Source organism: Musca vetustissima, unplaced genomic scaffold (assembly GCF_032173495.1).
Source record: "Musca vetustissima isolate MV318-11 ecotype Yass unplaced genomic scaffold, APGP_CSIRO_Mvet_v1 utg41009, whole genome shotgun sequence".
Lineage (NCBI taxonomy): Eukaryota > Metazoa > Arthropoda > Insecta > Diptera > Muscidae > Musca > Musca vetustissima.
The window spans coordinates 132,791-146,079 of NW_026880204.1; the positions used below are offsets into that span (position 1 = coordinate 132,791).

At 35.2% G+C, this 13,289-nt stretch overlaps 3 protein-coding genes across 3 annotated transcripts in view; 2 read left to right on the plus strand and 1 right to left on the minus strand.

Annotated features, from left to right (window-relative positions):
* The window catches only part of LOC133325662 (uncharacterized), a 40,746-nt gene extending 37,279 nt beyond the window's left edge, over positions 1–3,467 (plus strand). Inside the window, exons 2-3 of the mRNA XM_061534384.1 lie at positions 3,047–3,112; positions 3,186–3,467. Of these exons, the coding sequence (XP_061390368.1) occupies positions 3,047–3,112; positions 3,186–3,467 (348 nt within the window). The remainder of the gene's footprint in view (positions 1–3,046; positions 3,113–3,185) is intronic.
* Positions 1–13,289, plus strand: part of LOC133325665 (protein Wnt-5) — a 221,204-nt gene that overhangs the window by 86,240 nt on the left and 121,675 nt on the right. Inside the window, exon 2 of the mRNA XM_061534387.1 lies at positions 4,508–6,158. Coding sequence (XP_061390371.1) covers positions 4,508–6,158 — 1,651 coding nt within the window. The remainder of the gene's footprint in view (positions 1–4,507; positions 6,159–13,289) is intronic.
* LOC133325664 (probable salivary secreted peptide) lies at positions 1,408–1,911 on the minus strand. Its single transcript, XM_061534386.1, has 2 exons — positions 1,672–1,911; positions 1,408–1,591 (listed from the first exon to the last, which is right to left on the minus strand). The coding sequence occupies exons 1-2, from the start codon at positions 1,909–1,911 to the stop codon at positions 1,409–1,411; spliced, it is 423 nt and encodes a 140-aa protein (XP_061390370.1). The 3' UTR covers position 1,408.

Sequence of the window (13,289 nt, forward strand, 5' to 3'; positions counted from 1 at the left end):
CGTGGGTCTAGGACCAATATATCGCGGCCTTACAAACTTCTGTTGCCACACAAAGTTATAATACACTTACAACATAGAATCATTATCAATATGTGTCCTTTTTTACATAGCTTCGATATAAGGCTTGATATCCATTGTCAGTATTTTGTAGGTTTTAGCCGCATTTTCCCATTGTAATATCTGTAATAAGGCTTTCCGGGATATTGATGGATAAAACACGTTTTGGGAGAAAATATATAAAGATCTCCACAAAAAGTTTCCCCCAATTTTTTGGTTGGTGGTTTAATTTTGTAACCGAATTTCCTCATCGAAGTAGCTAACATTTGCCATAATGAATAAAAAACTTTTTTTCCAGAAATAAGTCAAAATAGATTAGAATGTTTTCAAATATCAACCTAGACAAATGTCTCGTTTGATTTCCCATATTTTGAAGTTCCTACCCCAGTTTTCAATCAGGGATTGAACCTACAACCATCTGATGTTATGGCAATGTTCCCAACGATTTAATAAACTCAAACCAGATAGGTGTCAGATATAGGGTATAAAAAGTTAGACCCTACCGTTCGGAACTTTTATATGGGAGCTGTAGGATCCCATATAAAGGTAGAGGGAATAAAAAGGTAGGCCCTACCGAACTTGATGTGAAAATTGTTATGTTTGTTGAATTTGGTTCTCTGTAAACAATACAACACATGGTCGAATGTCAAAATGCTAAAAATATAGAACACTTTCAATAGAAATGATAAATAGTGCCAGAAATATGTAAAGTTGGCTAGAGTATGTATTATTTATAAATAAATATGGAATATTTAACACTAGACATGGTGGTAAATCAAAACGTATTGAGGGTGTTTACGCTAAAAGAAATTTCGAGGGAAATGTCAGATGACAGCTGGTAATACATAGTGTTTCCTTGGCCCCAAATATATATAAAATATATTATTTATAAATAAATTTTATATATTTCTTATTTATAAATAATTGTTTTATATTTATTATTTATAAATAAATTTTTTATATTTATTATTTATAAATATTTTTTTATTTATAAATACATTTCGAAACATAAATATATTTCAACACATAATTATTTACCTCCACACAATTTGTGGTTTTGCAAAAGAGAAAATGAAATTATATTGCTCACCTAATTGTGCTTTGGATATTTTTTTTATTATTTTTTTTTAATCTCATTTTTTTTCTTCCTCTCTCGCTCTCGTTTTTGCGGTTAATTAGATTTAAATAAATTTGTCAAAGACCAACAGCAACAACAACAGCAAAAAACCAAATCAATAAATATCACATTTTAATTGGAACTATTAAATAACCTTTTGACTTGTTATCGTTGTTGTTTTTTTATTTTATTTTAAAATAATAACAATAATTTATTTTAGAATTTTCTACATTTTTATATACCATATATATCCACAACAAAATTATAACCATGATTGCGTTGTGATTTAAAATGAATTATGGCAAAATTTGTACTCGGGCCACCATCTTTCAGTGTGGCATAGCCACCATTACCATTGTCATATTGATCGGTGATTACAATACGGGTTATGGTGCGGCCATATTGTAAATCATTGGGCTAAAAATAAATTAAAAATATAAATTATTATAAAATTAAATAAAATTGTGATTAAAAAATATTATAAAAAATACCCTTACCTTTGGCCGATAAACAAAATCACCCTCGACAATTTTCACCGGTTTATATCTTTCCATTGCCGTGTAACGTCCCAAATGTACTTCCCGGGGACTTTGGGCACCAAATGTTACATGATGACTATCACCATTACCACCGTCACTAGAGGAATTTTGAATATTTTTGGCTGCATCAACGCTAAACGTATGACATGCCAGCACCACACTTAAAACTATAAACAGTATGCGAGAATTTTCGAACATTTTTTGCAGCAATCTCTATTAACACTGACTAAGTGTGTGTATAATTTTTTTTTTTTGTTATACTAACTAGGGCCACAACAAATGAGAGTGTTATTTGTTTTTAATAGATTTTTTATCAGTTTATTTAACAAAAGAAAATACAAACCGCAAAACTAACAGCAATAACGTTTTAAGCTGAGAGTGAGCGGACAGTGTGTAAACACTTTCATCTAGCTATGCAAAGAGATTTCGAAAATTGAAAAAAAAATTAAATAAATAAATGTGGGAGTTTCAATAGAAAGCTAACAGGGTGAACCAAAATTTTGATACTTTATGGTTTCTTTGTTGAAAAAAAATACTGCAGATGTTCAATTTTTTTAATTTGTTTAAAAAAATATTTTTTTAATTTACTCTATTTTAAATAATTGGATGTTTGAAAAAATATTTTTTTTAAAATCCACAACTTATGTGGATTCTTGAAAAAAATATTTTTAAAAAAATTCACCTCTTATATGGATGTTTAAAAAATATTTTTTTTAAAACCCGTCGTGATGGTTGCAAAAAAAAATGTTTTTGTATCTTCCCAGAATTTACAAAACTGAACTGAGAATTCTATGATCAAATTTTTCCAAAAGAAATTACATCTCCATTATCAAATAAAAAACATTCAATCATATCGACATTATCGATTTCATTACATATCGACAGAACGTAGATAATAAATTATGAAAAAAAATTTTTTTTCTAATAACCACCCAAAAATTTTGTAGGCTGATAAATATTCCAAGAAGTGTTGGCATCATCGATATGATGCCGTGTAATTACAAAATTTGTTGACATCTTCTGCTCTGCAACCAAAAAAAAAAATAGAAGAAATGGGTCATCTACATTTACCTTAGGCAAACAACAATCAACTCAAAATCGTTATAAATATTGAAGTTGGGCCAACAGAATCCAACACTTCCTCAATAGCTTCTCAAGCAATCACATATTTTTAACAAACCCTAAGAACAACAACTAAAGTTAATAATTTCCTAAAATGGTCAAAATTGTGTGTCTTGCCTTTGTTGCTGCTGCCATTATTACCTTGTGTTCGGCCAAGGGTAATGACTATCAATGGGGCCAAATAGGTACCACGGATACATTGATGGCAAAGGAAATTGTTTTTAAATCTGGTTTCTTGGGTACGGTTACCACACAGAATTATGTATATCAACAAGTGGTGAGTTGTTGTTTTTGTAATGATGTTTTATTTTAATTAAAACAAATAGTAATAATAATTCTGTGATATATAGGGTGTTGCAGCTCCCTTGACCATTAATGCCATCAAAATCAACGACAAAAAGAAGTTCAAAGGAGCCACAGCTGTGATCGCCAGTGGTGGTGTTGGTTCAACTGAAGTCACCATTACCTTTACAAGTCAGAGAGGTTCTGGCATTAAGAGTTTGGTGGAGATTTATGGTTCAGCAGCAGCTTCAGCACCAGCTCCTGCTCCCGCACCAGCTCCTGCTCCCGCACCAGCTCCTGCTCCTGCTCCCGCACCAGCTCCTGCTCCAGCACCAGCTCCAGGAACATAAATTAATCCTAACTGGATTTTGTTTTTGTATACGACTAGACAATAATTTTTTTGTATATGAAAATTCTCTAAATTATTTTTTTAATTTTTTTCTATAAAAATATAAATAAAATTATTTTTTATACAACAATAAAAAATATATATTTTCGTTAAAGCACTGACATATAAAGATAAAATTACTGTGGATGGCCTTCTGACTACAGAAGGGCTCAGGATTGTCTTTTGCCCTTCGGATGTATGAAATAATAAGTGTTTTTTTTTTTTATTCTACGCCTTATATGGATGTTTGAAAAAATATTTATGTTTTTTAATCCTCGCCGCATAGGAAAAAATATTTTTTATCCACGCCGTAAAGGGATGCCTTGTGGTGATACTTGAAAATTATATTTTAAAAATCCATGCCTTGTGGTGATACTTGAAAATTATATTTTAAAAATCCATGCCTTGTGGTGATACTTGAAAATTATATTTTAAAAATCCATGCCTTGTGGTGATACTTGAAAATTATATTTTAAAAATCCATGTCTTGTGGTGATACTTGAAAATTATATTTTAAAAATCCATGCCTTGTGGTGATACTTCAAAATTATATTTAAAAAATCCACGCCTTGTGTTGATACTTGAAAAAATAATTTTTAAAAAAATCAACCCCTTGTGTGAAAGCTTAAAAAAATATTTTTTTTAAATCCACACTTTGTAAAGAACATTGAAGAAATATTTTTTAAATATATCACGCCTTGTAAGGAACTACAAAAAAGAAAAAAAATACTTGACATGTAAGGAACCTTGAACAAATATTTTTTTAAAAATCTACGCCTTTTGTGGAAACTTGAAAAAATATATATTTTTTTTAATCCACGCCTTATATGGATGCCTAAAAGATACTTTTTATAACTCTTCGCCTATGGCTGAACCTTAAAAATATTTTTTTAACCGCATAACCCCTATTTTATTTTTAGGTTTCCTGAGTTATTTTTTAACAGTTTTTAAATTTGATATCCCCTCTAATATTCTTATTTTTTTCTCCTTTCGCCTTCACAGCTCCCTCGGCATCAAATCACCATTCATTGAATTTCGCAATGAATTTGAAGTGTTGGCGAACAACAGCATAGCCTTGAACATTACCAAAGATGAACAGGCGTTAATGCATCAAGAGGGTCTGCGGAAGTTGGGTACTTTCATTAAACCCGTCGATCTCAGAGATTCCGAAACGGGTTTTGTCAAAGCAAATCTTACAAAGAAAATAGCCACACCGATGCCACAGCAGAGAACACAAAATCAACGGCGATTACATCCCATCCAAGAGGAAATGGATCAAAAACAAATTATCCTACTCGATGAGGATACCGATGAAAATGGTTTACCCGCCAGTCTAACAGATGAAGATCGCAAATTTATTGTGCCGATGGCATTGAAAAATTCCCAACCAGATCCGCGCTATGCACAATCAATGGCACGAAGTTCAGCGCTGTCACCGCCCACAGTTCGGACAAGCACCACAACAACAACGAGAAAACCTACCACACCAGCAACACCGGAATTCGCCTCGAATATTGAAGACCTCAAGAAACATATATTGTTCCTGCAAAATCTTACCAAACATGATAGCAATTTTCAATCGAAATTTGTGGTCTTTCCTAGTCTGCAAAAGGATAAACAGGGTAAGCCGATAACAACGACCAGTACAACGACAACAACCGTGTCGCCAAAAGTACCATTTCGTCCAATATATCAGTATTCCGCACCAGTATTACCGCCCACTAGAAAATCATCAATAAATATAAATAGTAAAATTCCGCATTCGCCACCCTTTGGCGGTTACTATCACAACGATGATGACGAGGAGTCCTTGTCGGCTTTCCTGCAACCGGTGAATAATAGTCCGAAGGATAAAATTGCCATTGTACCACAAGTGCTGTTATTGAATGATCAAAATAAAGATCGCAGAATGCCGGCAACACCGACAACGAGCACCACTACAACAACGACGACTACTACAACGACAACTACCACCACAACAAGAAAGCCGACAAAACCCACCAAATTACCACCCTGTGTCCGTAATCCCGAGGCACCCAAATGTGTTCGCCTACGCAAACGTGAAGAGCTTCAACGGCAGAGAGATCGTGAGCAATTGTTGCGGGAACAGGAAAAATATTGGCCACGTTATGAACCCTATCGCCAGACAATTAACAACACCAAGCGCTTCGCGGTGTCCATTGAAATTCCCGATTCGATAAAAGCCTATTTAAATGAATCGAAAGCTGCAAAAAATGCCAATGGTGATGGCGGTAATGCAGAGGAAAATTTACAAATCCTCTCGAGGTTTGTTAGATCGACCCACAAGAGACGTAATATTGGTGGTGGTCTGCAAGGCCGTTCTCAGGGTAGTAATGATAAATTTGCCTCCAAATACGGTTCGAGTGCTTTTTTAGAACGAGATTCAATGGCTTCAGCAACGGCAGGCGGAGGCGGTAGAGATTTTGTAATTCCAAATGCCGAACAAATGGGTATGATGACTGCCAATGCAACAACCCCCAGTCCCACGGTACCACCATACTCGGAGCCATTGGATTTAAATCCTGATAATTGTTATTTGGTTGATGGCATGAGTTATGGCCAGAAGAAACAATGTGTGCTGCATACGAGTGTTATGCCGGCCATCAGTCGTGGTGCAAGGGCAACAATTCAGGTAAGTGGATTTTTACAATTTTGAAATAAAATTTATATTTAAAAAAATATATATTTTAAATTTTATTTTGGGATTTGAAAATAAATTTTGAGATGCTCCGATCTCCTACAAAAGGTAGATCCTATCCCAAATGTCACAATTCCTTCCTTTAAATCGCCTCCATTTAAATCCCTTGTCCGTTAATTTAGTTCACTTTTCAACCGGCCACCACGCAAATTCATATCCTTTAAGGATTTCAATTCAAAGCTAATCCATCATATTTGTCATAACGACAACTCCCTTCTTTGTCAGCTGGATGTGTTTGTTTAAGCACACCAGCACGTTTAATGTTGGTTGGTCGGTTGGTGGCTGTGACAAAAACATCCGCCACATGTACTCTAAGCCAAAGCCGTCGTAATATGTACATACAAACACACACACACTCGGTCAAGATAACAAAGAATCCACACATTTGTCAAAAGAGTAATGCTTGCTCTATGCCTTTTTGCCCATACACATAGAGTAGTAAGTCCACGAATTCGACCAGTTTGACATGCAATTGCTTTCAAAAATCCCGCAAAAGGAAAACATGACAAAATCAAAATGAATGAATCTACCAGACAGCAAAGCACCAGCGAACCAACCGACCAGCCAACTGCCATCAGTCGCATTGTATGGAAATGACATATCGTTAACGATGTCAGCGTTATAACGTTAACGATGATGTTGTTAAGTTTGTTGTTGTTGCTGTTCTACAGTTGAAAACTTATGCCGCCATTTAACATGGGAAGTAAAGGGGAGAGCTGGGTGTGGTGATAGGGGGAGAAATGGGATTCACAATGAAGATATAAATGAAATAAACCCAACAATTTCTGGGAATATGTCTTCATTTAGGAGATATACACGCACACAGATACACAGTGGTAAGGATTGGAAAAATATTTTGTTTCCTCTAAAAATGCTCGCATTGTTGGACCATTATCTTAATCCATTTTTTGTTGGGCCCATGACAGAAATTTCTATAAATAATCCACTCTTGGTTGAGCCATTGAGAAAAATATTTTAAAACCAGTAAGGAAAGTAGTAAAGTCGGACTGGGCCGACTATATGATACCCTTCATAAAATCGGACGAAAATATATATGGGAGCTATATCAAAATCTGAACCGATTTTCTCGGAACTTAACACACATCATTCTAGACTTAATTTAGTACACCATGCCAAATTTCGTAAAAATCGAAGAATATATAGGGACTTTGGAGCACTATTTACATAAAATCGGACGAACATATATATGGGAGCTATATCTTAATCTACCCCGATATTCTCGAAACTTAGCATACATCATTCTGGACCTAATTCAGTACCCTATGCAAAATTTCGTACAAATCGAAAGATATATAGGGACTTTGGTGACCCATTAACCTTAAACCGGACGAAAATGTATATGGGAGCTATATGTAAATCTGAACTGATTTTCAGGAAACTTAGCAAACATCATTCTGGACCTAATTCAGTACCCTATGCCAAATTTCGTACAAATCGAAAGATATATAGGGACTTTGGTGCACCATTTACATAAAATCGTACGAAGATATATATGGGAGCTATTTCTAAATCTCAACCGATTTTCACGAAACATAACACACATCATTCTAGACTTATTTTAGTACGCCATGCCAAATTTCATAAAAATCGAAAGATATATAGGGACTTTGGTGGCTCATTTACCTTAAATCGGACGAAAATATATATGGGAGCTATATCAAAATCTGAACATATTTTCTCGGAACTTAACACACATCATTCTAGACTTAATTTAGTGCACCATGCCAAATTTCGTAAAAATCGAAGAATATATAGGGACTTTGGTGCACAATTTACATAAAATCAGACGAAAATATATATGGGAGCTATATCTAAATTTGAACCGATATTCACGAAACTTAGCATACATCATTCTTGACGTAATTCAGTACCCTATGCCAAATTTCGTGCAAATCGAAGGATATATAGCGATTTAGTGTTCCATTTACATAAAATCGGACGAAAATATATATGGGAGCTTTATCTAAATTTGAACCGATATTCACGAAACTTAGCACACATCATTCTGGACCTAATTCAGTACCCTATGCCAAATTTCGTGCAAATCGAAAGATATATGGGGACTTTGGTGGCCCATTTACCTTAAATCGGACGAAAATACTGAATCTGAACCGATTTTCGCGAAATTTCACATACATCAGTTCAGACTTAATTCAGTACGCTATGCCAAATTTCGTGCAAATCGAAGGATATATAGAGACTTTGGTGCACTATTTAGGCACCTGAAATAATATTTCAAAGATCTAAACTTGTTTAAAAATTTAAGAATATTCCTTTTTTCGTAACACTGTCACCATTTACCAGTTCCTGAAATTTCATGTCTCATCGTCAATGTCATTAAAAAACATTTCTTTATTACCACGACCACCACACAAAATTCAAAAAGAAAATTATCAAGTCAAAAAATAAACTTTCATGGCTAATTATATACCAGAAGTCAAAATGTCTTGTGTGCTGTTCCTTTTCAACATTTTGCGGTTAATAATGGAAATAATAAAAATATGCAAGCGTGCGTAAACAATTGAATTGCCAAAAAAAAGTGAACAACGAACAAAAAAATTAGGCGTGTTTTTGTCGTCAAAAAAGCTGAAGGAGCAACTTCAATGGAACCCTTACACGCACTCAATTCCAAAAAAAGTCCCTTTTTAATAAAAGTATGAGACAAACCTGGGTGGTGCACAACATTACACTCCTTCCGCTAACGCCATCCAGTTTTTTATTCTTCCTTTCATAACTACACTGCACTTTGATGGCATGACAAACAAACAATACCACGACATTACACGAAATGTACAATCATCGGCATCGTCAGCGTCATCATCATCATAATAGTAAATACTTATAACACTTTGAAGTGTGCTTTGCCACGCAGCACATAGAGACACAATGCCAAGAATTGGGGAAGGCAGGCTGGAATTCTCATCATCCTTACCGTTATCCGCGCCATCACCAACAAGCGAGTCAGCCGGGTTGCAAGCGAGCTATACACATACATGACACGATATCAAATTTATTTTACATAAACATATGTATTTATGTGTGTAAATGGCAGTGCCAATGGCGGCAGCATTATCCTCCTTATGAGGACGAGGCCAAAGCAATGCCGCAATGACAAGCCTCTGTGGTGCGCGTGGTACTCGCATTGTCCTAGCTTTACTGATATTTCAAGCTGCAACATTGGTTTACATATGCTTTAGTGGAACATGCATAAATAAAACGAAGGGGGTGGGAGGGAGCGATAGGGCGATGCAGAAAACCAATTGGACATTTAGGCCATTATTGAAAAGTTCTGAAATGTCACGGTTGCAAATTACTAGAAGGGAGATATTGATTATCTCTCATTAAATATAGACCTCTTCAATTTATAGAAGAGACAGAGAGAGGAGGTTTCCTATTTACAGTAAAGAGATTCATCGATTGCAAAAAGAGGCAGCACTTTTATTTAGAGACGAGTTAGATTTATGCATGAAATTTATAGGTCAAGGAGTTCTCTCTTTTATAGATACAAGATTTCTCGCTTCTATATATCGCGAGCTCGCTCTTCTGTGGATAGAAGAGCTTTCTCTTTTATAGATAGAGGATATTTATCTTCTATAGATAGGAGATTACCCACTTCGACATACATAAAAGTCCCCTGTTCATAGATAGATGAGCTGAAAAAGAGAGTTTTACATCTATGGGAGAGAAAGGAGGTTCTATCTAAAGAAAATATATCGAAAGAGAAGATAAGATATCCGATGTTATTATAAACAAATACCGTCCAGCTATTTATAGATAAAGCAAAGAAATTTATGGGTAAAAAGGCTCTTCTTTTATAGATAGAAGAGTTCGCTCTTCTCTAGATAGAAGAGTTTGCTCTTCTATAGATAGAAGAGTCCACTCTTCTATAGATAGAATAGTTCGCTCTTCTATAGATAGAAGAGTTCGCTCTTCTATAGGTAGTAGTGTTCGCTCTTCTATAGATAGAATAGTTTGCTCTTCTATAGATAGAATAGTTTGCTCTTCTATAGATGGAAGTGTTTGTTCTTCTTCAAATAAAAGAGTTTGCTCTTCTATAAATAGAATAAAAGTTCGCTCTTCTATACATAGAAGAGTTCGCTCTTCTATGGAGAAAAAGATCACTCTTCTATATATAGAAGAGTTCTCTCTTCTGTAGATAGAATAATTCTCTCTTCTGTGGATAGAATAGTTCTCTCTTCTGTAGATGGAAGAGTTCTCTCTTCTGTAGATAGACGGGTTCTCTCTTTTATAGATGGAAGAGTTCTCTCTTCTTTTCTTTGCTCTTCTATCGAAAGGGACATTTGTGCCAAGTCGGTTTTGTACGGCAGATGATCCATCGCTTCCAAGCTTTTGTCCGTCTCTAGCAACATGGGGCAATCCACCGCACATGTTCTCTCTTTGAGAGTAATTTCTGTGTAAAAAAATTTACAGAAAGGAAGCTCTCTGCCTATCCTTGATTTAACATACTGTGGTTTTAGTCATTGTGTAAGAGCTCGCTTTGTGATTATGCACACCACTCCTTTTCTCTTGTTGTTTCTTCGAATTTCTTCGAGGGCTTCAGATAACCAAATTCTGGCGACTATTTGCTTTGAATTTTGTCCTCAATCATGTTTTTTATTTGGTTCGTACCTAAGGTATCACACGGCAGACTTCCCGTTGAGCGATTGTCAAACTGTGCCGGATCCATTCGATGCACTCTTGTGTGATAATCCACTTCGAAAATTCTCCCCACAAAAATTTTTACGAGCTTATTTCATGTTTTTTGTCATATTGGTTGTTTCAATTCATTGCAAAAAACACAACACATTGTGGTACGTTAAACCGAATAGAGCACCTTACAGTAAAGAAATGACAAGGCTTCCTCGCCCTGGCATTTACGCAACACATGGTGGTACGCTAAACCGTACAAAGTTCGTTTATTCTATATTTTCAATGGAAATTTTTTTACCACACCTATTATTGCCTAAGTCACTGGAAGTACCTCTTATAGAAACCCGATTTTTTTCTGTCATCTGGAACATTTCAGCATTTTGTGTGCGGCACAAATGTATGTAAGTAGTTTGCCCCATATGCATATGTCTGTAACACTTCTATAAATAATACTCAGATATATTGTTCTTGTTGTTGTTGTTGTGTTATATGCCACTTTATAATTTTATGTATGTGCGGTTGCATATGTTTGTATGCTTGCTGCTGATGCTTGCAAATCAATCCATCATACTTTTGAAATATTTAATGACATCCGAAGTATTGTTGCAATGCCTTGACTTGGTTGTTGGCGGGCATAATGGTAACAGAGGCTATGGTGATGGCGGCTTCGGCGGCGCCGTCATACATCCCATTCATTTGACGATGATGATTCTGATGCTGATGCATCATCTCCGTCATAATGCAACTGTCTGAGGGGATTAACATTAAAAACAAACTACCCTCGTTTTCTGCATGGACACACTCACACGCACACACACACACATGCGAATAAACACCCAAGGGTTGTGATGTTCGTGAGGAGAACTTTTTTCCTACACCACCCCTTAAACATGCGTAAAAAATTTATAATAAAAAAATGGGGAAAAATCCTTGGAGAATTTTTTTAATAAAAAAAATTTGGTTCGCCTTGTTCGCATTTTGTTGTTGCTGTTGTTCTGGTTTCTGCTTTCAATTTCATTTTTAATTTCGATTTCATTTAATATTTCATTTGCCTCATGTTTTTTTATTTGATTCCAAGTTTAATTGCAAACAGTTTGCATTTTTTCAGCCAACCGAAATGCACTTTTTTAAGTGTTTTTCAAGTGCAGCCGCCCTCCATGCACCATTATTGATGGTGTATATTTGTTTTCCAGCGATGTGGTAGCATAAAATATGTCATGTCATGGGCAAAAGAAACAAAAAACATGCCGAACGATAAAAATGCGAAAAATTAGCGCTTTATTCATGACGTCTGGAGATGTTTAATTACATTCGTTTTGGGCTTTAAAGTATTTCCTGCTGCAATTGTCGAATAGAGTTTTGAATGTGGCGAAATAAATTATTAAATTGTTTCATAATTCACTTTTCATTTATTAACGTACGCACACACATGTTCACTCTCTCATATACACACACCCACACACATTTGTATTATGACCCTGATAATGAAAAATTAATTTTGAAATTTACCCACAGTGAATAAAGCCTCACAATTCAATTGTTGTATGCATGTAGCAAATAGGTGTGTGTATGTGTGTGTGCGTGAGTATTTCATGTGGATTTTGCAAATAAAATAATTTTAAATGCAACAATCATTTTATTTGTTATTATTGTTGTTGCTGGCATGCATTATTGTTATTATTATCATAAAGAGTATTTTGCAACCCATACATAACAATGCATATTGTGTCTTGCCACACACACACACACACGCAAAAACCTTTTGTTGCATTTACCGCAGCTTCCTCAATTTGTATATTTGTTGCAACCTGGAGACGATGTTGAGGATGAAGATGATTTATGAAATGCGAATTTCTGCGTATCGCATGTTCATCTCGCACTATCTCTCTCTTTCATCATGGCTAATTGTGAAACGTAGCGAGGTAGCTTGCAACATCATCAACATAATTCTGTGGCATGTTCTTGTGGGGCGGTATGTCTTCTTTGTCTGCTGCTTGGCTATGATTTATGATGATTATTCTGCAATATAATTTTTTTTCATATAATTTCTTTAATGTGACACTTGTGCTTAAATGATGCGGAAAATTCTAATAAATTGCAAGAGCCTTTATTTTATAAGTACGGGACAAGAAGCAATTAATAGTGCAAAGCAACTAAAAATGTAGTGAAAATCGGACGCATCGAACTTGTGTTGCCCTCCACCAACCGAAACCATTATATGAGAACTATGTTTTTGCCTTATGTGGTGATAGATTTGCCATGCCCGGAAAAAATAATGTTTCAAATTAGGTGGAAAAAATGTTATAACCTTTATGTGGGGGCTATATCAAAACTTGGACATATATAGAAAATTGTCCGCAAGCATGTGGTTTTCCCTGCGGGTAAAACCTTGAC